Source organism: Antennarius striatus, chromosome 5, assembly GCF_040054535.1.
Source record: "Antennarius striatus isolate MH-2024 chromosome 5, ASM4005453v1, whole genome shotgun sequence".
NCBI lineage: Eukaryota > Metazoa > Chordata > Actinopteri > Lophiiformes > Antennariidae > Antennarius > Antennarius striatus.
Window position 1 is genome coordinate 13,784,188 of NC_090780.1, and position 23,776 is coordinate 13,807,963.

Sequence of the window (23,776 nt, forward strand, 5' to 3'; positions counted from 1 at the left end):
AGAAGTGAGCATTTGTGCTCAGCAGTATGGTTTCATGTCAAAAAGAGTACTACAGATGTAATACTTGCTTTGAGGATGTTAATAGAGAAGTACAGAGAAGGCCAGACGAAGCTGCATTGTGTTTTCGTAGATCTGGAGAAAGCTTATGACAGGGTGCCCAGAGAGGAACTGTGGTATTGTATGAGGAAGTCTGGAGTGGCAGAGAAGTATGTTAGAGCAGTGCAGGACATGTATGAGGACTGTAAGACAGTGGTGAGGTGTGCTGTAGGTGTGACAGAGGAGTTCAAGGTGGAGGTGGGACTGCATCAGGGATCAGCTGTGAGCCCCTTCTTGTTCGCTATGGTGATGGACATGCTGACAGACGAGGTTAGACAGGAAACTCCATGGACTATGATGTTTGCAGATGACATTGTGATCTGCAGTGAGAACAGGGAACAGGTGGAGGAGAAGCTAGAGAGGTGGAGATTTGTCCTGGAGAGGAATGAAAGTTAGCCACAGTAAGACAGAGTACATGTGTCTGAATGAGAGGGATCCAAGTGGAAGAGTGAGGTTACAGGGAGAAGAGATCAAGAAGATGGAGGATTTTAAGTACTTAGGGTCAACAGTCCAGAGCAATGGAGAGTGTGGAAAAGAGGTGAAGAACTGTGTACAGGCAGGATGGAACGGGTGGACAAAAGTGTCAGGTGTGATGTGTGATAGAAGAGTTTCAGCTAAAATGAAAGGAAAGGTGTACAAAACTGTGGTGAGACCAGTGATGTTGTTTGGTTTAGAGACTGTGTCACTGAGGAAAAGACAGGAGACAGAGCTGGAGGTAGCAGAGATGAAGATGCTGAGGTTCTCTCTGGGAGTGACCAGGAAGGATAGGATCAGGAATGAGTACATCAGAGGGACAGCACATGTTAGAGGTTTTGGAGATAAAGTCAGAGAGGCCAGACTGAGATGGTTTGGACATGTCAAGAGGAGAGATAGTGAATATATTGGTAGAAGGATGCTGAGTTTTGAACTACCAGGCAGGAGGCCTAGAGGAAGACCAAAGAGGAGGTTTATGGATGTAGTGAAAGAGGACATGAAGGTAGTTGGTGTGAGAGAAGAGGACGCAGAAGACAGGGTTAGATGAGGCAACTGATTCACTGTGGAGACCCCTGAAGGGAAAAGCCAAAAGGAAAAGAAGATGAATTACATATTATCATAAATAACATTTTACAACCATCTCGTGATCAATAGCTAAAAAAAGATTAAATTGTGTCATTTTGAAAGTGATAAAAGTCAATCTATCTCAAGACATGGACTATTTATATTTTACTGTATGTATTGGTCAGAAATGTTAATAGGCTATTTTAAAAATACTGTACCAAAAATATCACCATTGTGTATTAATATAAACGACTTTATTAAAACACACACACAAACACACACACACACACACACGCACGCAGGCACGCACGCACACACACACACACTTAAAAGAACTCGAACTGGTAAAATCGCGTAGACTGCGCCCAAGGAAACGCTGACTACATTTCCCATGAAGCACTTGGAGTGGGCGTTCCTCTCAGCTGAAGGCTGGCCCTGCTGCTGTGAGAGTTGGGAGGTGACGACTCTGTCTCGCTGTTTGTCGAACAGAGGAACTTCTCGGCGGCGACGGGTGTGGCTTCAAACGTGATAAATCTCAACGCGTGAAATTATGCGTCAAGGGACTCGAGACTAAAGCAAAAAAAGATATAAAGCAGCGGAGATACGTATCCTCAGAACCGTGGTTGGTGTGTGCTCGGAAACCTGTCAGTCAGCAGGAATCTGTGCTCGTTCTTCATCTGTTGGAATACTTTTTTTTTTTTGCTAACTTTGTGGTTCGTTTTCGTCTTTTCAACCTGCTTTCATGGTTTGCTAAAGGGACTACCGAATTAGCGAAAAGTCTACCGAAAAGCAGTTGTAATTTCTCTCTTCCGTCGCTGGACAACTTCACCAGTCGTAGAAAATCACCAATGACTGACTGAACAACTAACGTGTTTGTGGTGGAATTTCCTAAGTTGAACCACAAAATCCAAGTTGCCGTAGCGTAGAGAAAAGGTTTGATTTTTATGACCTCTCGCGGACGTTTGTCGTCACTCATTAATAAAAAAAAAGTGAAGTAGACTCGTTCAACTTCGACCCGTCTTTTGTGACCCAAGAGGGTTTTTTCGGACTCGCCCGTTATTCCAATTTTTTCCCAGGTGTCGTTTCCCCACTAAGCAGCAGTCCTGAAGCGAGCACTGGGAACCATGGGGTGTACAGTCAGTCAGGAAGATAAAGCCGCGGCCGAGAGGTCCAAAATGATTGATAAAAACCTGAGGGAAGATGGAGAGAAAGCGGCGAGGGAAGTCAAGCTGCTGCTGCTGGGTGAGTGTAGCTTCACTGCGTCTCAATTATTACATACGAGTTTTGCAACTGTGCGCAATACAAACACGACAAGCGTGTGCGCCATGCGGAAAGTCTGCGCGTCTATGAAGCATGGAGCTAACGTTTTTTTTTGCTAATAGTAGCATATCTTGGGGTGTTAAAAAAAAACAACTAGATATTCATTCCTCGTGGAATCGTTCGTGCTGAGTTGACTCTTCGTGGACAAAGGTCGCAGACATTACTGTTAAATTATTTTTTGACCTGCCTCCGTCAAAGTCCACGTGTGAAAACGCAGCACGTCTGCGCGTAATTTGCCTTCATTCTGGGCTCTGCGTGAATGTAAACATCAAAATCTTTGGGAAAGTTTGTAGCTGAAACACTCCGGAATTAATGCCCCTGACCAACAAAGATAGCAATACAGTACCTTCAGATGGGAGCAGGGTGTATTTGTTTGTTTGATGAGACAGCCATAAGTTTGGAGTCGTTTCCTCCCACCAGGACAGAGGTCAGGGGTCAGATTCGGGAGCTTCTGATTAATTATGCTGCTGTTTGAACTCAGCGTGAACAAGACTCCTGATTGTTTCCACTGCTGCCTGGAGCTGGTTCTCCCTCTTAAAGTAAAAAAAGATCACACAAACATAACCAGCATGTGTCACAATTGGAGGATACAACATTTTACACAATCAGTAATTGGTGTGACTCCCATCGGCATATGATTGCAACAGTAATCTCCCCCCACATAGACTGTCACAGCCTCCACATGATGTCATCCTGTGGGCTGGTGACCCATTCTGGGTGGCTCCTGTGGAGGATGTTTTGCAGCTAACTCAACTAACCCATCGGGTTTCCAGTGGAGTTTTTCGCCAAGGTTAATTGTTGGCCGGTCCAAAACTCCAGAGGGATATTAGAGGCACAAATCCCAGTTATGTTGCCCCAACTGTGGCATTCCTGCGTTTGTCATTTTCTCCACAATCTCCATGTCTTTCTATATACATGGGATGGCTTGACATGGGAATCCAGGCTATGTAAAAAAAATCTTTCAACCATGATCAACCCCTGCATTTTGAGTACTATCCTAAAACCTTGCCTACATTTAAACAAATAAACCGTTTAAATGCAGTGAAAAGTTGGCTCAATTTGAAACAGAAGAGAGTTTGGATTTATAAATTCTTTTGAGAGGACATTGTTGTTTTTAGATTTTTCTTCACTGTGGAAAAATACCTGACTAAAATAAGTTGTGTACTAATACTGTATATGATGTGGTGAAGCTTCAATCAGTTTAAGAGCAGCACATAATCTGAGAGATTTTCAGTTTTGGGCCTTTTAGTAAACATCAACAAACGTGTTTGTTGATGAAAGCAAATTGGCTCCACTCAAATCTGCACTCGTTCTTTCCGCTGCACCTTTTTGGATTGATGTGGCTATGTAGAAGCTCAATACAGCAGGACCATTTTATAGTAGTCTTAATCACTTAATTGATTTATCCTCTTTCCTCAGATGGAGTAGAAAATTATGCTGACATGGATTGGGAACATATCCTGTATTTTTCTCCAGTGTGTTTGGAGAAGAGATTGGTTGGAAGGGTAATTACATACTAGCATCTGTTGCAGAGCGTGTGGGCTGAGAGGAATTACAGGAGACATCTGAATTTGAACCAATGGGTTCACAAATTTGTGTTAAAAATCATTGCATGCAAAAATAATCCTGTAATCCATTGAATAAAGGATGCTTGACCATTAAGTCATAGCTAAAATCAGTTTGATCATCTCAATCACTGTCATCCCTGGAGAAGCTAGTGAAGATTTAAATTGGCGTTTTAAAACTTCATGTTAACAAAAAAATCCAGTATGTACTGTAATGTTTATGCTAACTACTGTTTGACCAAACAACACTAGGTTAGGTTTAGTCTTGTCAGTTGTGTTTAAAGATGACTGGATTCTTAAAATAGAGGATTTTCACGCCCTTGAGTCTGACACTGTCATTGACCGGAAACATCCATTCAGAAATTTGGTCACTGATAGACTTGAAATCTCCTGAGTCCACAAAAGATATTTTTTAATTGCCACCTTACTCTGTGATCTGATTTTCCCTATTCTTTAGTTAACTACACAGAAGGTGTAGGGCTCATAAATGTTTTTTTAATCACTCATACAATTTTTGACATGAAATAACTCGACTGACCAAATGAGATGATTCTAGAATGAAGTGACCTCGGCAGCCATTGGTCTATCTTCCAGCGATGCATTCATCTATAGTGAATCCATTCCTGCTGGAATTCACCCCTTCAATTTCTTGCAATATGGCGACCCAGCTAACAGAGAAACTACCAGAGTGTAGGTAATACAAACTGCTTTTTTCCCTGAAATAAAGACAGTTTGATGTGATAATTTACTGGTCAGTTTTGTTGTTTTGACTACCCATTGGAAAGCAGGTTTTGTATTGGGGGAAGAAAAGGTTAAAATACTGCTGAGGGAAGACAAGCATACGGAGAACACATTAAAATGTAGATGATAATAAAAGATGAAAATGTATCACAGTTCATTAGAGAGATGAGTGTTAGTCTTTATGATTGCAAAATAAAGGGTTTACTGTACTTTGATTGGCATCAAACAGTTCAACTGAGTGACGTTAATCACTCTTATAGCATCATAACACCAACAATCCACAGTTAATTTCCTTCCCCAAACAGGCTAAAGAAACATTATCAAGAATATTCCATTAAATCCATGCACAAATACTAAAGAACATTGAGTGTGTGTAGTAGATGTGTTTTTGGTGTTTGTGCTTCTCTATCCTACAAACACATTTTGTTTGTATATTTTCTCCTGTTGTTACTGTCATCATTATTCTACAACTTACTGTGCACAAAATCAAATCTACTGTCCTGTTCTCTGTAAGCTGGAGTATGGTAATGTAATACACATAATAGTTTTTCCTTTACACAACAAGCCCCCACCCCACCACCAACATGGCTGATTTTCAGCTGAAAATTGTTTCCATTGTTGCCATTGCAGAGCACATGTTGTGGAATACAGTACCCACTACCACACTGTGTGTTTGTGTGTATGAACCACTGTTATTCATTTCCATGAAGGTTAGTGTTCATTTATGCCATGATACACAGGCGTGCGCGGCGGTACGTGTTGCAGGCGGTTCGTTCCAGAGCTCCTGGTGGTCGCTGCTGTACCACCTCACGTAACAAAGAAGGGCCGACTCAGTTTAGCCTGCAGCTGACATTGTTCATGATCAAGGCATCAAATAATCAACTTCAGATCAGAGCTCCAGCCACATGACATAGCTCATAGTTTTGGAAATGTGCTGTTGATGTTTTCAGACTAAGAGCGATGTATATAACAGCTGTATGAGGTGAGAGGAAGTTTGAAATTCATTACACTGTTCTTTATTCTGGAACTAGAGGCAAGCGGGTGGAGGGGGAGCACATGACTTGAAACCAGTAGAGTCGCTTCCTGTTTTGTACCTCTGCTTGGTTAGGATGCTCGTTCCCATTAGTTATTGTTTTTTGTTCTCTTTTTATTTTGTGTACTTTGCTTAAGCCCTGGTCACAAAGTGAGGAAATGATCTCCAGTGAACCATCATGTGGCTATCATGAGTTTGACAAAAGAATCAATATCAGATATTACATATTTCTAAGCAGTAGTGAAAATGATGAAGTACCATATACAAGAGTATTTCTATACATGTAAAAAGTAGCTGAAGTGTGAACCGATGTACCCCAAGTTGTCCACTTGTGATTGGATCTCACTAGAGTTGCATTAATTTCCAGAGTTAAGAAGCTCATTGTGAAATCAGAGCCAGTCCACTCCAATCAAAAATGGATCTTTGTGGAAGTCTGTTATCTCTTGCAGTTAGTGTTCACAGACCAAGTACACAGGTTTAACCACAACACCAGTAAACTCCTGATGAATGGTGGATAAGCTTCTCATACTCTTTTTAAAAGTAAGACAGGAATGTAATTCACACACCCCATTATTTGACTGGGATACATGAAAGAAGTTGAGATTACGATCACGGATCTGTTTTGGGTTTAGCTCACTTCTTTTTTTCACCACCATCAGCTCTTGGAAGCAGTTTCCTCCTATTGCCTTCATTTCCCTTAACGCTCGATTACTTAACTTTTTAAGTTTAGCACCAGAGAGAGGGTGTTGATCAGAGAGCCAAGGCCACTATCGACAAACCTAGCCACTGCTGCCGTTTGGTAGATTAAGACTAAGGCCCCGTCCACACGATGACGGATTTTTAAAAAAACGCAACTTTTTAAAAACGCATCGAAAATGATTCGTGTCCACACGACGGCGTTTTTTAAAAAAATCTCCGTCCACACGTAAACGCACCAGTGCGTTTTCGAACACGGCTATAAGCATGCCAAAACCATGTGGTGGCAGTACTGAGTCAAATTTTATTCAATAGGAATCCTCCGTGTTTTGTTGTCACAACACACGGGCCCACAAATATGATGTCACAGCGGTTTTCATCGCAGGCAAGACGTCAACGTTTTTAAAAAGTCACAGGGATACGCCGTCCACACGACAACACAGACCCAGCGTTCTAAAAAAAAATCCACCTCGGCCAGCGTTTTTAAAAAGTTGCGTTTTTGCTCCGGATATCTGCGTTGTTGTGTGGACGGAAGGCGTAAACGCAACAGATAATTTGCATTTTCAAAAAATCTGTCATCGTGTGGACGGGGCCTAAGACAGAGTTGAACTGGGAAACCTGAGCTGTAGCTGCTGTGATCTTGTGATTAAACAGGATGTGGGTTTAAGCTTCTGTCTTATTCTGATGTGTTTCTACCAAATGGTGATTAAAGAATCTTCACATTTTTGCTTGAACTGCTCCCAATACCTTCTCCATTTCCTCTTCAGGTTAACGATTTATGATCAGAAACATACAGAAGAAGAAAATGTTGCTTAAACGTTGTAAATTAGGTTTCAGTATTTGTCAAATCATTGAAGAATTACAATAACTAATATTTTTGAGTCACAGCTATTTTGTGTTGACTTGAAATTATTGTGCTTGAGAAACATTTTGTAGCGCAAAACACAAATCCTCCATTTACTGTCAATAATCATGTTTGATGACAACACAGTGTGACGTATTGTCATGCCAGTCAGCTCATGTGGTCGGTGCCGCGCAGAGCGTCTCCTTACTAAAGTCAGTGTCTGAGTTCTTGTGGATATCAGGTATAATTACAGCTGGATGATTATAGAGAACCTGGTTTTCTCTGGCGAAAGCAAGTCGGGCTGACCTCTGTTGCTCTGTGGTGTCTGCTCTGGTAGCAACTCTTTCACAGCTCCCTAAGAAATCTCTCAGAAATCTCATGTGAACACCAGCTACCCAGCAGCTGTGCTCTGGGACTTCCAACAAGCACTATTGGCTAAAAATGCCAATTGTCTGAGATTGATTGTAAGAGCTGCTGCCCTATGTATTTGGGTGACCTGACTGTTTGCTCAACAGTCTGCGGTGCTGCCCAATTAGCCATATGACGCACATGATAGTAGGTGTGTGTGTGTGTGTGAGTGTTTTTGTGAAAGGACTGAATCTCTTGCAATTACAGAGAGCGCTCCGATGATAACCCTAACCCACTCCTGCAGACTGTGTGTCTCAGTGAGAGTCCAGAGGGACAGTGCTGTTTCATCCTCCGTGCTCTGGAAAATACTGATAGTTCAGAAAATCCTCTTCCACCATCTTTACCCACATCTCCTCTTTCCCTGCATACCTGCATTACCGTTGCAGTTCAGTAATGGTCCAGTCACACAGTCGAGTCTCCCGAGGTGTGTGAGAATCACAACTAATTCTCTGTGCATTAGTGCAATTAGTGTGTGAGGGAAGGGGAAGTACATTGTGCAGCATGTAGGTCTCCTGACAGCCTAGCACAGATATAGGTACTGCTGTAAAATACATCGCTGTCTCAATACGAGATAGACGGATGTAAGAAATAACATACAATAGGGTTCGGTGATGTTGAGCTTGCCTAAATGACACAAAATATTTAAATTAAAGTACTCATTAAAACATGAGTGTAGCTCGACGCATGTACGTTTGTTGCAAGTTGTGACATTCTTGTTTTCCTCTGGGCCATTTATACAACAACAGGTTTACTCTGAACATTAAGCTAGTTGTGGTTAAGAGCTCATTTACACATCAACAGCCTTTTGGGGGCTTGAAAATACAACCATTTAAAGGTGTAATTTTTTTAGCGCCCATTACTGTGAAAACGGGCACAAAGAAATTCCTGAAAGCATCGACTATACTGAACCGTTTCCTCTGGGTGTTCTCCCTTTGCGAACTTATTAAATTGTTTTAAAAAACTAAAATTCCAAACAAATGCCATCATTTGTAATATTTTTCACTTTGTATTTTCATAATTTTGATTTTCATTATTGTTGCTACCAGTCATTTGGCCAGGGCTCTTTGCCACTTTAGTCATCAGTCAGTCATTTTTATGTTACCACCGCTACATCCGCTGCAGCGGGTCACGGGGAGCTGGAGCCCATCCCAGTGGCATAGGGCGTGAGGCGGGGGACACTCCGGGCACGACGCCAGTGCAACGCGGAGCCACACACAAAGATGTACAACCACTCTCACACACACACTCACTCCTACGGGCAATTTGGGACCGGCCAATCAACCTGAAGCATGCATGCTTTTGGAGGTGGGAGGAAGCCGGTGAACCCGGAGAGAACCCACACAGACACGGGGAGAGTATGCGAACTCCGCATTAGTAGCATTTAAATATGTGCAGAAGTATTGAGTCTTAACAAAATTGATTTCTGCTGCACTGCAATGACTGAAATTCTTTAATTTTATTGCTTTATTTTATTAATTTTATTTATAATTTCCTAGTAATTATAAAGCTTGTCATTACTTCCCATACTCCAGGTGTTTTTCTTTCAACACCAATTCCTGCATCCTCCTCTTTCTAGTTTTGGTTTTAGAGAGGGAATTTGACTGGTTTGATCTCTTGGGAGTCGGTCTGCGTTGCCAAATACATCACCTCAAAACACCAGAGTATCTGTTCAATAAAAAGAGGAATGTATTTTTGGGCAATCTTGCAAATCTTTAGGATTTCTAAATTCCCTGGAAATTCTTAATGCTGCCCCATCCTGGTAGCTGGTTCATTGTTTGTGGAAAGACATGCAGCCGAGGAGCATCTTATGGATTTTTTTCTTGTTTGTTTTAAAAAAAAAAATTATTTATTTTTATACAAATCTCAAAAATGGTTGCATTTTCCTCTAGTGTCCTGTAATGGCAGCAGAACTCAGACAACCTTTTTTAATTTGGGATACTCCTCCACGTCAGTAAGTTGCTGTGTCTTTGTTATGTTGCCACAGGCCAGACAAAGTGTTCCAGTTTTAACCATAACTTGACATTAAACTAAAAAATATATTTGACCCTCCAAGTTGCTCCCCTGTCCTCACCCCACAGCATCCCCAGAAATGCCAGAGAGGTCCTCTCTTGATGTTGGCTACATTTACATGTGCCTAAAGAGGGAAGGGGCCTGCTTTGTCTGACCGTGTCATTACAATACAGCAAACCATTACTTCCCCTCCCCCCTAGTACTCTCCCTACTTCTTGCAATTATAGGAAATGAGCTCATTGCACTTCCCAATCTCATCCCTCCGTTCTCATCCTGTCAATTTTCTGAAAGAAACCAGCTTAAGGACACTTAAACTCGTATGGTCTTTTCCAAATGAAAATATCTTAATTTCTCCATTGGGCTATTAGTCTTGTGGATTTTTTAACCAGGACTTCTTGTTGAGAAAGTGGCGCACATGGGGAATAAAGAAACTGTTTGATTTGTAACACAATCAGTAAAAACACCCCCCCCCCCCCAAAAAAAAAGCTTATGTACAAAATGAAAGCCACAGTTCACGTGTAACCAAGTAAAGAACTGGGCACTTTGGTGAACTGCAGGGTGGCTTCACTTGACCAGACATCACCGCTGTCTGTGAGGCGGTTCTGGCTTCGTCCTTTGCCTTTTCATCACTCCGCTAGAATAGCTGCTGTTCAGATGTTTTTTACATGGTGGAAGAAAAGGCAGGCAGTTACTCACTGATGGATGCATCACTGTTGTATTTTTCAAAATATGATGTTTGATCTTTTGTCTGTTTTTTTTTACTGAGAACCTGTTTGCTGCTGTGAAAGAACACCGACTGAGTGGATGGGCTAGATGTCATACTTTTGTGAGGGTGTTATTTCCCTCAGGTGGTTCAGGGAGATAATGGCTTAACAGTGACACGTTCAGGACTGTAACTGAAAGGTTGTTGTATGACTGTCACATCAACTGGACAGATGTTTTACACAAACTTCATGGGTGGGTCTTAAGTACATTTTTACAGATTAGGTTGACTCTTTCACTGCCAGCTGTTTTCAGAGCAGAGAACATTTTTAATGATCTTTCAAAACCCACAGAGTATTGTGTTGCATGGCTGTGTGAACACAAACGATCGTAAGCGTAAACACTCTTTTGTTAGGAAAACGGTTTGCTGCTACCTTTTTCTCTTCTTTAGTTATTGGCAATACAACATAGGCTAGTTTCACCAAAGACACCAGTATTAAACAAAAAAACTTTTTGTGAGAAGCTGTCAAGCAGCACAATAGGTTTCTTTCAATAAGACAACATCGAGAAAGGGGTAATGATAAAATAATAATTTACGAACATATAAGTAAAAGATCTACATTTGATAAAAATATGATTTTTATTTGCCCCTCCCGCTGCACCCCCTCAAAAGAAAATCATTGACATGACAGTGAACAATTGGAATCAAGGTGGTGTTTATACCTGTAGATGTCAATGGCAATGAATTTAGTTTTTACAGAGAAACATCGTAGGAAATGTGTGCATTTAATTGAGTTTATTTTCACACTAAATCACATACCAGTGTACAGTGGTATGTCTGTACAGGCCCTGAACACATAACCACTCATGCAGGGGGAGGTAGAGTGGTGGGCAGCTCCTTCGTGGTGTACCCAAATGAGCAACTTGTAAGGGGGACGGCGCTTTGCTCAGGGGCACCTCTACAGTGCATCTAAGTGCTGAACATATTGCAAGCACAGACACCAGAGCTATTGTTAGAGTTTATCCTAGTGTAGCTAACCCACATTAGACCAGATGACAGGTCTGAGAACACAATGGGCATTGAAAGTTCGATAGCTAATTAAATAACATGAATTGCAAGTTTAAACTTACGTTCATTCATTCACCTTCTGCCGCTTCATCTGCCGCAGCGGGTCACGGGGAGCTGGAGCCTAACTCAGGTGGCATAGGGCATGATGCGGGGGACACTCCGGCCACGACGCCAGTGCACCACGGAGCCACACACAAAGACAACCATACACACATACTCACTCCTACGGGCAATTTTTGGACCGGCCAAACAAACCTGAAGCGCATGCTTTTGGAGGTGGGAGGAAGCCGGAGAACCCGGAGAGAACCCACGCAGACACAGGGAGTGCATGCAAACTCCGCACAGAGTCCCGGGTCCGCTGTGTTGTGAGGCGACAGCGCTACCCACTGCGCCACCGTGCCGCCCCTTAAACTTACGTATGTCTACCAAAATCTCTTTTGAGTAAAATGTCAAATATTGATACACAAGGAAAAGAAGATGAATGTAAATCTTCAAAATAATTGTTTTTTTTTAAATTGAGTCCCAACACTATTAACATGATGTATCATAAATACTCAGTCAAAAATAAAGCCACCAGGGGTTTTTTGTTGAGCAGAGTTGTTTGTGACTTACAAAATGTCTGTTTTGTGTTAAATGTCATAGTGTAGCCTGTAAAACAACATGCAGTTTTTAATGTCTTTTCCCATTAAGAACATGAAAATTAATAGCAGAAACGATTTGTCTGCTCATTAAAACCGCCCTAATCTCATAGCTCCATTTCCCTGCAGTACACTGATCTGTGATGCCATGCTGTCCATGCGCCGAATCATCTCAATAGATTTCATGAAGTGTTTACACAGGATCATCTGATTTAGAGACGCATCTTATCCTGAATGTGTTGTGAGACGCAATGAACTCTGGATCAGCTGTCACTCTGAACTGGACGTTTTTAGTGTTGTGCAACCTTATATGCACTCTGAGTGTGTTTTCTGATTACTGCTGCTACAGTTACAGCTTAATGGCCTCAGCAATTTCAATATCAAAATTAATCTTCAAAGACCCATGTCGGTTCTGTGAAATTGATTAATGGCAAGAAATTATGTTTGAGCTTTAGCAATGTAGGAGCCTGTTCCAAATAATTTCCTAAAACAACAAAAATAACACAGTTCACCTTCCAGAACCAACCAGCTCTGCCTTCTTTCTCACTGATGATGATTTAAAGTGACACACATTAAGCAGAAGTTGGGATTATTTTGGGTCCTCTTAGACCCTGAAATTTTATCATTGTTTGTCATGCTATAAAGACAAAATATGAAATCATGGGTTGTCATGAATAGAGATTGCACTCCAATCAGCTGTGTTTTTCTTTTGCTGGCATGTCAAGAGCTGTCCTTTTATTTTTTTAGTTTTCATCATCGGCAACTGCACTGCAGATGGAATTGATGTCATTTCCTGTCACAGAACATCTCCCCCACCCCCATAACACTTCCTTTTACAATTTGATGCATGTAAAAGAGAAGTAAATGCATGTGTTTTGTTCAGCTGGTTGAGGAAACCAGCACACCCATCCTGTGTCAGTTATCAGCTTCTTATTCTCATGGTGTAGACTCCCTCTACTTCCAGGGTCTGTTAACACACAACTCTAAAACCGTCAAACAAGTCTGATGTTCAACTTTTAAAAAAAAAATTGACAGTGTGTACTCATTAAACAAAAAGTGGCCACCCCCCCCCCCCAACCCCCTTCTGTTTTTTTTTTTTCTCTGAAGCCGATGGCAGTGTTAAGAGTACTGATGTGTCAGGGTGAGAATTTCACTGGCAGCTGGCAGAGTCCACAGAAAGCAGCCCAGCATGAAAATGACACATGCTCCTTGAATACATTAATTGGCCCATAGTGAGCGGTTTGGCTACCTACATTGGGGAGAGTTTGGATGAGTGTTAATTGTAGTACTTGGCGATGGTTCTAGCTCATGTTTAATTACAGTACACATAATGCTCTGTCAGCATTATTGTTTGTCAGGCCACATTCCTTAGGCCAAGAAAGATTTTTGGAAAGAATTTTAGTGTCATAAAATGTTTGTACTTTGATTTGTGTCTGTTGTTTTTTCCACCCTGTAAAATAAGCAGCTCTTAAAGCAGCAGGACACGACAATGAAACACACGTGAGAGCGCATGCCAAGGCCTCTGACTTCCCTGAAAATGCTGACTGTAGAGCTACCGCTGGTGTCTCAGTAAGCGCTGGTGGTCTACTTGAGCAGGTCTGATGGTTTACACAACATATTGTGAAATGACTGACAGTGTTATGCCATTTGTGACGTTCACATGTATGACCTGGAGAATCAAGAGAGGGCAGCAACTTGATTCTCAGCAGTGATGCTGTTGTCAGTGTAGTTTAGTGTGATTTAATGAAATGTGTTCCATGTGACATTTGAAGGACATTTGTGTCAGATATCAACATCATGAACAACTTGCACACAAGCAACACCTGAGTATTAATGGCAGACGTGAGTTAAACTTGGAGTCCTGTAAAAGAAGTAGTCATCCTTTATCACTTGAGTTTTATAGCCATGGGGAGGAAATGCTGATGGGGTAACACCTGCTTTTTCAAAGACTCACTGAAGGGATTATGTCCTCTAGGAAGGCTTTAGTTAGACCTGCTGGACTGTTGGCAGCCTGGGAGCGGCTTTTACTGGTGGTGGTGTTGCTGCTATTTGTGTGTTTGCGCGTGTGTACGTTTTTGATTTTGCTGAAGATCTTTCCTGGTATAAACATCTTGTTTAGAATCATAATCCGTCTCAGGCCCAAAGCTCAGCTCGAAAACACAATTTCTGATGTTCTGGTTAGAATTAGTGTCCACAATAAATGTAAGTTGGTGCATTGTCCTAATAAAAAGTGTGTGTGCGTGTGTGGAATGAATCATGCAAGGCTAAGGCTCATCCTGCAGCTTCTTTATGACCACAGAAGTAAAGGCCTGTTCATCTAGTGCCTGTTATGTGTGTTTGTTCCACTCGTGGTGAAAATAGCTCCGTCCTAAGGCTAAGCACCCCGGATGGCTGTGTTTTTGTTTGTGTTCATACACACTACTAATGCTCTAGCATGCAATAACTCTGAGATAAAGAGCTTCTAACCTCCCAGAGGAAATTAGTTTATTGGTTGCTTTCAGACAAGGTTAGTTTCCTTGAAATGATCTCACCACTAATGTCAAACAATTTTTCTACTAACCAAATAACACATTCAAGTTTGGTTTAAGAAAAAAGCCACGTGTAGCAAATCAATGGAAAGATATTCATAAGAGCTCAAGAATTATTAAAATAAACTGAACAGTTTGTGCTGGAAATCCTTGATAAATTTTAACCCTAGCCAGTGTATTTATTGGTATGACCACCTCTAAATAATATCTTTATGTAAGCTCTGGATGTCTCATAAGTTTATTGCCTTCTACTTAAATAACTCAAGTTGCAGGGACTGTGCCAACAGCTTGAGGGTGTTGTGTGCCCTCCATTTCCAGTGCAGTTTTTATAAAAAAATTTTGTGAGCCGGAGGTTAGGAAAAATAATAAGTAGAGCATATGATGATCTCATTCACATTAAGGATTTCTTCCCACAGACATTATTGTGGTCCAAATGATATTTGTGTCCCTATAATCACAGTAATTACACTCTTGCACAAGGAAAATAACAGATTTGAACATGTGCCCACCATTTGGTGAGTGTCTGATAGAGGAATAGAAAAAAGTGTTCATCTAAGCCACTGTTCCACAAACACCCAGCCACTCCCAGCTTTAATCACAACAATAATACTGACTGACTGAAAAGCTAGGCATGACCTGAAGCACAGGTCTATTAATTTGCACAACCCACCTATCCACTTTATGACCTTTTATTTCCATTTTTACCTTTGAACCTTCAAAGCAGGACCCAAAGGCTGTAGAGGCGGTTGTTACATCATGACTGGCTAATGATAAGGAGCGGAAACGGGATACAACTGAATGGGTAAACAGCTTTCGCTGGAGAAGGAACATGTTTCATCTGTATTCGTGTAGTCCTGTCACTGTAATTCACTTCAGTCTGTCCACTGCCAGCCTGACATAATAAAATAATTTCTTCTTTAACCTTTTGAATGTTTTACCTGCAAAAGTAGAGTACAATTGTATAATTGTGATGCATTACTAGAGTCATATCTACCATACTGTCTTACGATCTACAACTTTGCTGCTTTCATTTTGGCAACACTAAATACTATGAGGGTTTTTTGTACATTTAAATTCCACGTGCTTTTAAAACCTCATAATTTTTCTCATTCTTTTTTTTTCAGTTATATTTAGTCACCATGAATTGTTTTGAAACATAGATAATACCTCTCTGGAATTTGTCACATCTGCTTGGGAAAGGGAAAATTCCCTGCAGCTAATTATAGAAGTATTACCTTTTTAACTGACTGGAGAGATCACACTGACAGCTGAGGACTATTTAATGATTAGCTTAGATTTGTTTGCTCAAAGCTGTAGCTTTCAATCTGTATTAGATCACTGTAATTTATTTTTTGTTGCTCTGATATTAATCTTTGACTATTAAAAGTATGTCCAATTCTGCGTCATGCTTGCTCAGAAAGTCAACTGTTCCAACCATGTTTACGTTTCTGATTCTGTCTGTTTAAATATCTTTTAAAATGTATTTTTATGAGATAGTGAGAAGTACATCAAGCATTGATCCCATCAGAAGACGGCAAGTTATATTCAGGGAGGCATTTTAGCGCCACAGACGTGTTGGCTGAAGTGTAGTTTGGACAGGAGATTTGATGGCAGATGGGAAAAGAGAAAGGAGGTGAAGATTGCAATTTACTGCAGGGACAAGAGAAAGAAAGGAGGCTGAGGGAGAGAAGAGGTCATGGGTCAGCAGAAAGAAAAAGTGGCAAAGGAAGGAGGGCTGTGAGCAGAGGCCTGGAGTTAGAGCAGGGTGCAGTTGAGCCCTTGGCAGTGATGCAGCACTGAGGGCTTTATTGTGATTTGTAATTATGTGGTTTTCTGTGGGGCCTTAGTTTGGTGCGCTCCCAGAATGAGCCTCTTTTTAGCCGGGGAATACTGAGTAGGCGGAACAGAGAGAGGGTGGGGTCAGAGCCACTGCTAACTATTTGTTAGACCGAGAGAAAATGGCTGAAGCTCCAAGTTGTTGAATTGAAGCTGAACAAAATGCTGTGTCACAGAAGCTCTCAGGTCATATTTATATTCAGCACCTCTTTTCCTCTTCCTCTGAGGGGTCAATTTATGTATAGTTGGCTAGTAAGATGTTTGAACTGGTCATCTGTAAAGTTGTACCATAATCAGAAAGAGTCAAAGGGCCAAAGAAAATGTCCATGACTGAAAAAAGTTGTACAAAAACAACTGGAATCATTGACTGATGTGTTTTTAAAAGGGAAGTGAATAAATAAAATAAAATTAAAAGCAAAGTAAATATACATACTGTATGTATGGGTGAAATGTCGGCTGAAGCTGCAAACCCTGAACATTTGGCTTGTCATTTCTTTAACTGTCCACTGATGCAGTACAATTAGAGCAAATGATAACCTTGATCATGAGTCAGTTGTCAGTCTTGGTTTTACGGCTGGATCTTGTGTTATTTTATGGAGTGAATCACAGACAGATGCGGTCATGGATTCCCACAGTGACGGTTGACTTTGACAAAACTTAAGCATGTCTTTTCTTTCTGGTTGTTATATGCATAAACATAAGCTTCTGTAAATTATAGCTCAGAGGACATTATGCAAATATATCATTCTTTTACTATTTATTTTTTTGTATGTATGGCACTATCACAGATGTCAGCCCGTTGTGTGTTTTTACATGATTATGATTATGATTATGTCATTCTCTGAGGTGGCTCAGCATTTCAAAGCCGTGTGTTGATTGAGACCGGAATCTTTCTACTTTGCAGCCTCTGGAGGATAGAGTATAGAGGATCTGCTGTCTGTGGAGACGTGGATAATCATTAGGAGAAAAGTAACAATTTTAGGTGTTCGGAACTGGACAAAGTTGTGAATAATGTACTTGTTAATGTACAAGGAGTTTGGGGAGGGTGTTCAATGTGATAACAAAGTGTCGAGAGTGTGGAATGGCTGCTGCATGTTTTGTATGTCAGTCAATGCCTGAGCTGTGCTAGTTAAGTTGAGGAGAGCAGACAGCTGTACTGACATGAGTCTGGCAGCTGGGCAGGAGGAGCACAGCTTCACTGGTGGCATCCCGTCCCTGTGTTATGTCTGCAGGCCCGATGTATTTTTACGCCTCCAGAAACAGATATTTACTACCTCAGGCTGCATATTTCACATGGTTGGCTTGTTGGGATTTGATATATATACCTGAATTTGTACAAAAGCTCAATGCTGAAAACATTTTACAGTCTTAAATTTATTTTGTTGTTTGTTTTTTTTAGTTTTTATGGTTTGTTTTTCTTTGTCCTCTTAGAGGCTGAACAAAAAGCAGAAGTTTGTGCATTGAGGCTGCAGGTTCATTTCCTTCATTTCCTGTTTTAACTGCGTTTTTTCCACATGTGTGATCATTGTAAGTTTTGTGTCAGTTTTATTACATTCATGTGTGTGTGTGTTTTTAAAAGTATACCCCTATTCTCCAGCTATTCGATAAGAATTAAAGTCTGTGGTGAAAAGTTGCTTGCCTGTTTCACTGAAGTTTGAAGAATTGTTTAGTGACTTGTTGAGGAAACAGTGGGTTCTTGCACTGTGGTCCAGTAGCAAAGATGAGTTAGTGAAGTCCCATGTCAATACATACTCATATGTAGTGTGGTGAGTTGAGACTATCGAATTGAAGACGTACAAACCAGCACACTGGCAAGTCTATAATTGGTATATTAGTATGCGGCTCTGGGTTAAAAATCGCCATTTTTTAAAAATAAACTTAAAAGGAATATTTTATTAAAAGGGGTTAAACGGCTTGTATGGAAAAAGTGTAGTAGCAGTATTTATGACAAGCTTAGCATGAACACTGGCACAGGGAACAGGAAGGGCAGGGCGAGGGTTGTGTGGTGTGTTTCCTGTGAGGCAGGAACTGAGCGGACTGAGACCACAGAAGTTACTGCTCGGAGCTGCTGCTGTCACAATCCAAAATAAACAATCTTTTGGTGGCTCATTCTTCCATCTGATTTAATGTTTCATGCTAGAATGGCACATTACTGGAAAAGTAATAAATGATTTTTGTAGTATATTTTCAGTGCGATCTGAGAAAATATAGATTCACTAGACAAATGAACAGCTCTGTTTGAGTAGAATTCATTATCAAACTTTTTCGTAGTACATTTGAAAGTTTTAATTGAAATGGACATCCAGTCAGAGTTGTATGTGATAATTTCAGCATTTGTTCCACTGAAGCAAAAACAATTTCTGTCATGTTTTATTTCCATCGATTTGTCTCATTGATTTGCGTCACTGTCATTTGACTTCCTGAGATGTGACTGTTGCATATGCACACATTGCAACGTGATGCCAAAAGATACATTGAGTAGGATTTCTTCAGTTTGGTTTGACGGCAGTTTTCATGTCTTACTGTCAAACCACCAATAACACTTTACTGCAAAACATAAAAACTGATTCATTACAAAAATGGATTATGCCGTTATTAAACCCTGTGTGTTTGTTATCTACATTAACCTTTTAAGGTATTCAGTCATGCTTCTTCTCGGACCTTTCAAACCTTCGGCCCATGGCTCCCTGGTTCAGAGGATTAGAAATGCCTGTGTCAGGCAGCCGTTTCCACAGAGGGATCCTGAAGGTTACCATGCTATAGAGCAGGGCTGTGACATTCAGCTGAGGATCAAACCACGGCCTTTCACATGAAAGGAAGAGGTGTAAATAAGGGAGAGATTAATAACTCAGCTTGCATGGACTATTTCCCACAGTTTTTGTAAAGACATACAAGTTTGCATTCAAAGTCATCAGGGCAGATGTTAGTAAAGGGGACACTTCAAACTTTGACACTGAAGATTTAGGCTTTTTTTAATATTTTGATTTAGCTGCTTCAAATCTTTTTTTGAGAAAAGTGGATCCACAGCCTGGAATTATTAAGCTCTTTTAAAATGAGTTTCCTCATGAGCTACTACCTAAGTGCATTTAACCAAGGCTCTTACACCGTACCATTATTTCTTTTCATTCGGTGACTCTGCTGTCTTGTGCTTCCATAGTCTTCCTCAGTTCTGCATGTTCTTTTATCTTCAGTTTTGTACTTGCCTCATCCCAGATACATCCCAGATTCTGTTTTTGTTCAAAGGCACGTTTTATTTGGCATCTTCTCACAATGACTTCCATGAGAGTCATAGAGTGAGAAGGAAGGAAGCCTCACAAACTTGAATAAAGCTTAACTGATTAATATCTTAAAACATTACCCTGTCCACGAATGTTTATGCCTGACTCACTTTAGATAGATTTCTTCAGCGGTGTTTGTTTGACAATGAAAACAAATCCAAATCCCACGATCCCACTCTTCATCAGGGATTTGTCGTAGGAGAGTGTTTCGTGGCAGGAATGACATACAGCGAGTTCAAAGTAAAGGAGGACGTGAGTAAAAGCAGAACATGAATTTGTTTAGAAAACAAAGCAGAAAAATTTGCCATTGGTTTCTCTAAGGTCAGCTTTTAGTTTCCAACAGAGATAAAGTAACAAACATCTCTGCTGCATACATTATTTATTTGCAGACATTAAATATATACTTGTGATTCTCAATGGAGCTGCTATGAAGAAGCAACTGAAATTTAGAGCTATAGTGAAACTACACTGGAAAAAAGTAGATTATTAGAATTTCTCTGGTCTTGATTTAGAAGAATCTGAACATGAAAGTAAATGACAGCTGGGTTGACTGCCCTAGTTTCTACTTTCCAAGACTCAGAGCTCATGAGGAGTCCCGTAAAGTCAGCAGTGGAGTCATGTTCAAACTTTTCTTCCTGCATCATAATCAGAATGAGGAGAAACTCATTAAGTGTTTACATAGGTTTGTCTTTAACCGTTTGGAACAGCTGCTGTAATGTAGCATTTATGATAATATTTAACCTTATCAATTGAATCATTATTGAGTATATAAATACTTTTGGAGTAGTTGAGTACCAATTTCTGTTGAAGTCTCAGGGAAATAAGTCATCTTTTCACTCGTTTACAAAGAACGCACCACAGGCAGAGAAACTTTCGATTGACATGTTTTAAAAGATCTGTTCTGTAAGTGGAAAAAAAAAACACCAGCAGAAATTTGGTCGACATTGTTTGGAGGTGACCACACCTGTTAACCCTTGACTTCTCCATCGGTTATTCCTCGATGAGAATGCAGTCCTGACGGGTTCCTGTAAGTGTGGAGCAGGTCGTTCTAGCATGAGTGTGTCATGCTCAGTGGATTTACCCTGGGTAAATAATGGTCACACCACTAAAAAAACCTTATCTCCATCCTTTCTTTGTGCCATCTCCCGGTCGGAGCCTGGTGGCCCCGTCACTAGGCTGCATCGTGAAGGAAACGTTTTTAAGGGTCAAGCTGGGCATAACTGTGTCAATTAATTTATCTGCTCTGACTGGTTGTCTTTGACCCAATATTTGATGAGTCTTGTTCTTCAATGAAATGTAATTGTTGACATCTGGAAAGACCCAGATAGCTTAGGGTTTCATCTCTCTGGTTACTATGGTGATTATCGCCGGTACAGGGTTTTGAAAGCAAACAAGCCTGTTTTGACACATTAAGACCTGCATTTTAATTTAAACCATTACGGAGAAACAAACACAAATAAACATATAGTTGATATTGATGAAATGATTCATACAGATCAAGTTTTTAAGCTTGTTGTGAGAAGCAAGAACCTTTGCACATCCAAACGGGTTATGCAAAACCCTGGTCCTTTCACTCCCAGTTACGTTTTGTACAAGGCAATCAGGGTTTGGCGTACATGTCAATGGTAGATTAATTACAAAGATTGACCATCGTATTGTAAAATAAATTTACTGGCATGTTTAGGAGTATTTTCATTTGCGTTTTTAATTACATTGACATTTAGTGCCATTTTAGTTGTAAACTCGTTGAGTATGCCGATTACCTTGGCCAATTCTAAGATGGGTTCACATCACAGAGCATCTCTCTGTTTGCCTGTTTTTCTCTCACGTTTCCTCAATGAGCCATTTCTGCTCCCTCATTCGGAGTCTGAGGCCATCCCTCTGGTCAGCTGCAGAGACAGGGAGCTGAAAGGAAGGGGAACAAACAAAAGTAGAGCAAGGCAAACAAAGATGCAACCAGGCTTTGGTAGACATGCTGGTTCAGGGGCGGTATGCACACAAAGAGCTCTCTTTGAGAGTGGTAGTGCTCCGTATTCCTGTGGAGTACTCGCTCAGTAACACACTAGCACATGTGTTTATCCTCACAAATGCAAAAACCTTATTTGGAGATAACTTTGACTTGAAAGCTAACAATCTTGGTGAGCTGTTAGAAGAGTGTGTGATATTGTTGTTCAGCATTACAAATGCCAGTAAACTTAGTTATATTTTTACTTGAAAGTGAATGGTTTAACCCTTGCAACTCATTCACCATTCGTGGATTCAGTGGACAAGGCACGTGAGACATCTCTTCCAGATCTATGTCATAACATTTATTATTATATAAATTTTATTTTTGCAAGTATTCACTTACGATGGGGGTGCGGTTTGTCATTTGCCAGAAAAGTTGAGTTAGTGCCAAATGTCTGTTTGGCATTTCAAACAGACATTTAGTTGAAGAAAAGTCAGATGTCTGCAAGTTGTTCAAATGATTAACTGAATGGTGTTCTGCTCTTTTAATCTATGTAGAAAAAATGGTTTGGGACAAGTGAAGAAAATGTCTTCAGCTCCTCTCCCTGTTGTGTTTTCTTGTCTTGCATTGTGTCATGCAGCACCTTCACAGTGGTAAGCTGACAGGAAATGGCCCACTGACTAGTGAGGACAACTGAAGGTTGTTAATGGACAACTGATGCATGTTGTTCGTCTTGGTATAAATTGTCATTCACTGCATCTTTTCAAGGATAGCTAAAAAAAAAGCTTCCTTAAGGACTGAGTTTGGTCAGTGATGTAACATCCTTGCATGTACGAAACGGGCAACCTGTTTGTACAAGCACAATGGTTCAGGTAAAGAAGAACCAAATAACAAGTCTGCAAACTTGAGAACTTTGATTTGATATCAGGAATTATTTTTACTTTTATTTTGGTACACAGATTTCTGTAGTTGTTATTGGGTATAATACAATGTAATGTATCTGTCTTACAAATCTTGTATCTTGAAGCAAAGATCTTGTGTTTTTTGTTACAGTTCTTTGTGTTATTTGGTGTCTAGATGAGCAGTAAGAATAGTTATGGAAACACTGTGTATTCAATCAGAAATAAAATGTCTCTGTTCATGCAAACCATATCTTACCAAATTTTTGTTTGTACAATTGGAATTTTTCTACATTTTATAAAATGAGTCCTGTTGTTTCACCAGCTTGGCCTATTCAGAAGTTATATTTGAAGTAATCAAAGTCAAGCATGTGAAAGTTAAGAGCAGTAAGTCAGCATTTTAACTGACATTTCAACTTCAATCTTTTCTCACAGTTAAATATATCAGTAAAGCAAGTCTCAGCTTGTATGCTCAGAGGAAAATGTGTGAACCAGTTAGAGGCCGCCCATTTCACCCCTCCTCTTTTGATTTCCTGTGCTTTTCTTTTTCAATTGCTGAGGTCGCTATAGAGACGTAGAGATGGAATAAACTTCCTGTCTGTTTCCTGCGGTTAAATGCCATCTCTTTTGGCTTCTCTTCCTTTACAATTTCTTACACGCAAACGATGTCACACTACTCATCGTTTTATGCAGATTATTATAACCCATACCTTAACATAAAGCCTAATTAAATGTGGATCTATCAGGAATGGGTTTTTTTTAGTTTCATACATTTACCATACCAGAGGCAGGTAAATAAACAAGATAAGCAAGGCTTCATAGCTGAATGTCCTCTAGCTATTATGTCTTAAACACAAAAATGTTATCATCCCTAAAATCTCCAAGATATTTTTTAAAGAATCTTTCATCATCTTTATTGTTGTATGCAGTCAGTAATTGTCTCGTCCTCAGGTCCTTATCCAAATCCAGGTCACAGGTTACACTGGAGCCTATCCCAGCTGAGATTGGGCAGGAGGCATGGTACTTCCCTGGATAAGTCGCAGTTTATTGCAGGGCCACAGAGAAAGATAGGAATCCATACAAATACACATTCACATTCACTTCTAAACAATGAACATTATTTTCTT

General features: G+C 40.4%; 1 protein-coding gene across 1 annotated transcript in view; it reads left to right on the plus strand.

Moving 5' to 3' along the window:
• The first annotated feature begins 1,595 nt into the window (after positions 1 to 1,595).
• LOC137594825 (guanine nucleotide-binding protein G(i) subunit alpha-2-like) overlaps positions 1,596 to 23,776 on the plus strand; it is a 52,319-nt gene continuing 30,138 nt past the window's right edge. The window contains exon 1 of the mRNA XM_068314381.1: positions 1,596 to 2,376. Within this exon, the coding sequence (XP_068170482.1) occupies positions 2,259 to 2,376 (118 nt within the window). The 5' untranslated portion in view covers positions 1,596 to 2,258. The remainder of the gene's footprint in view (positions 2,377 to 23,776) is intronic.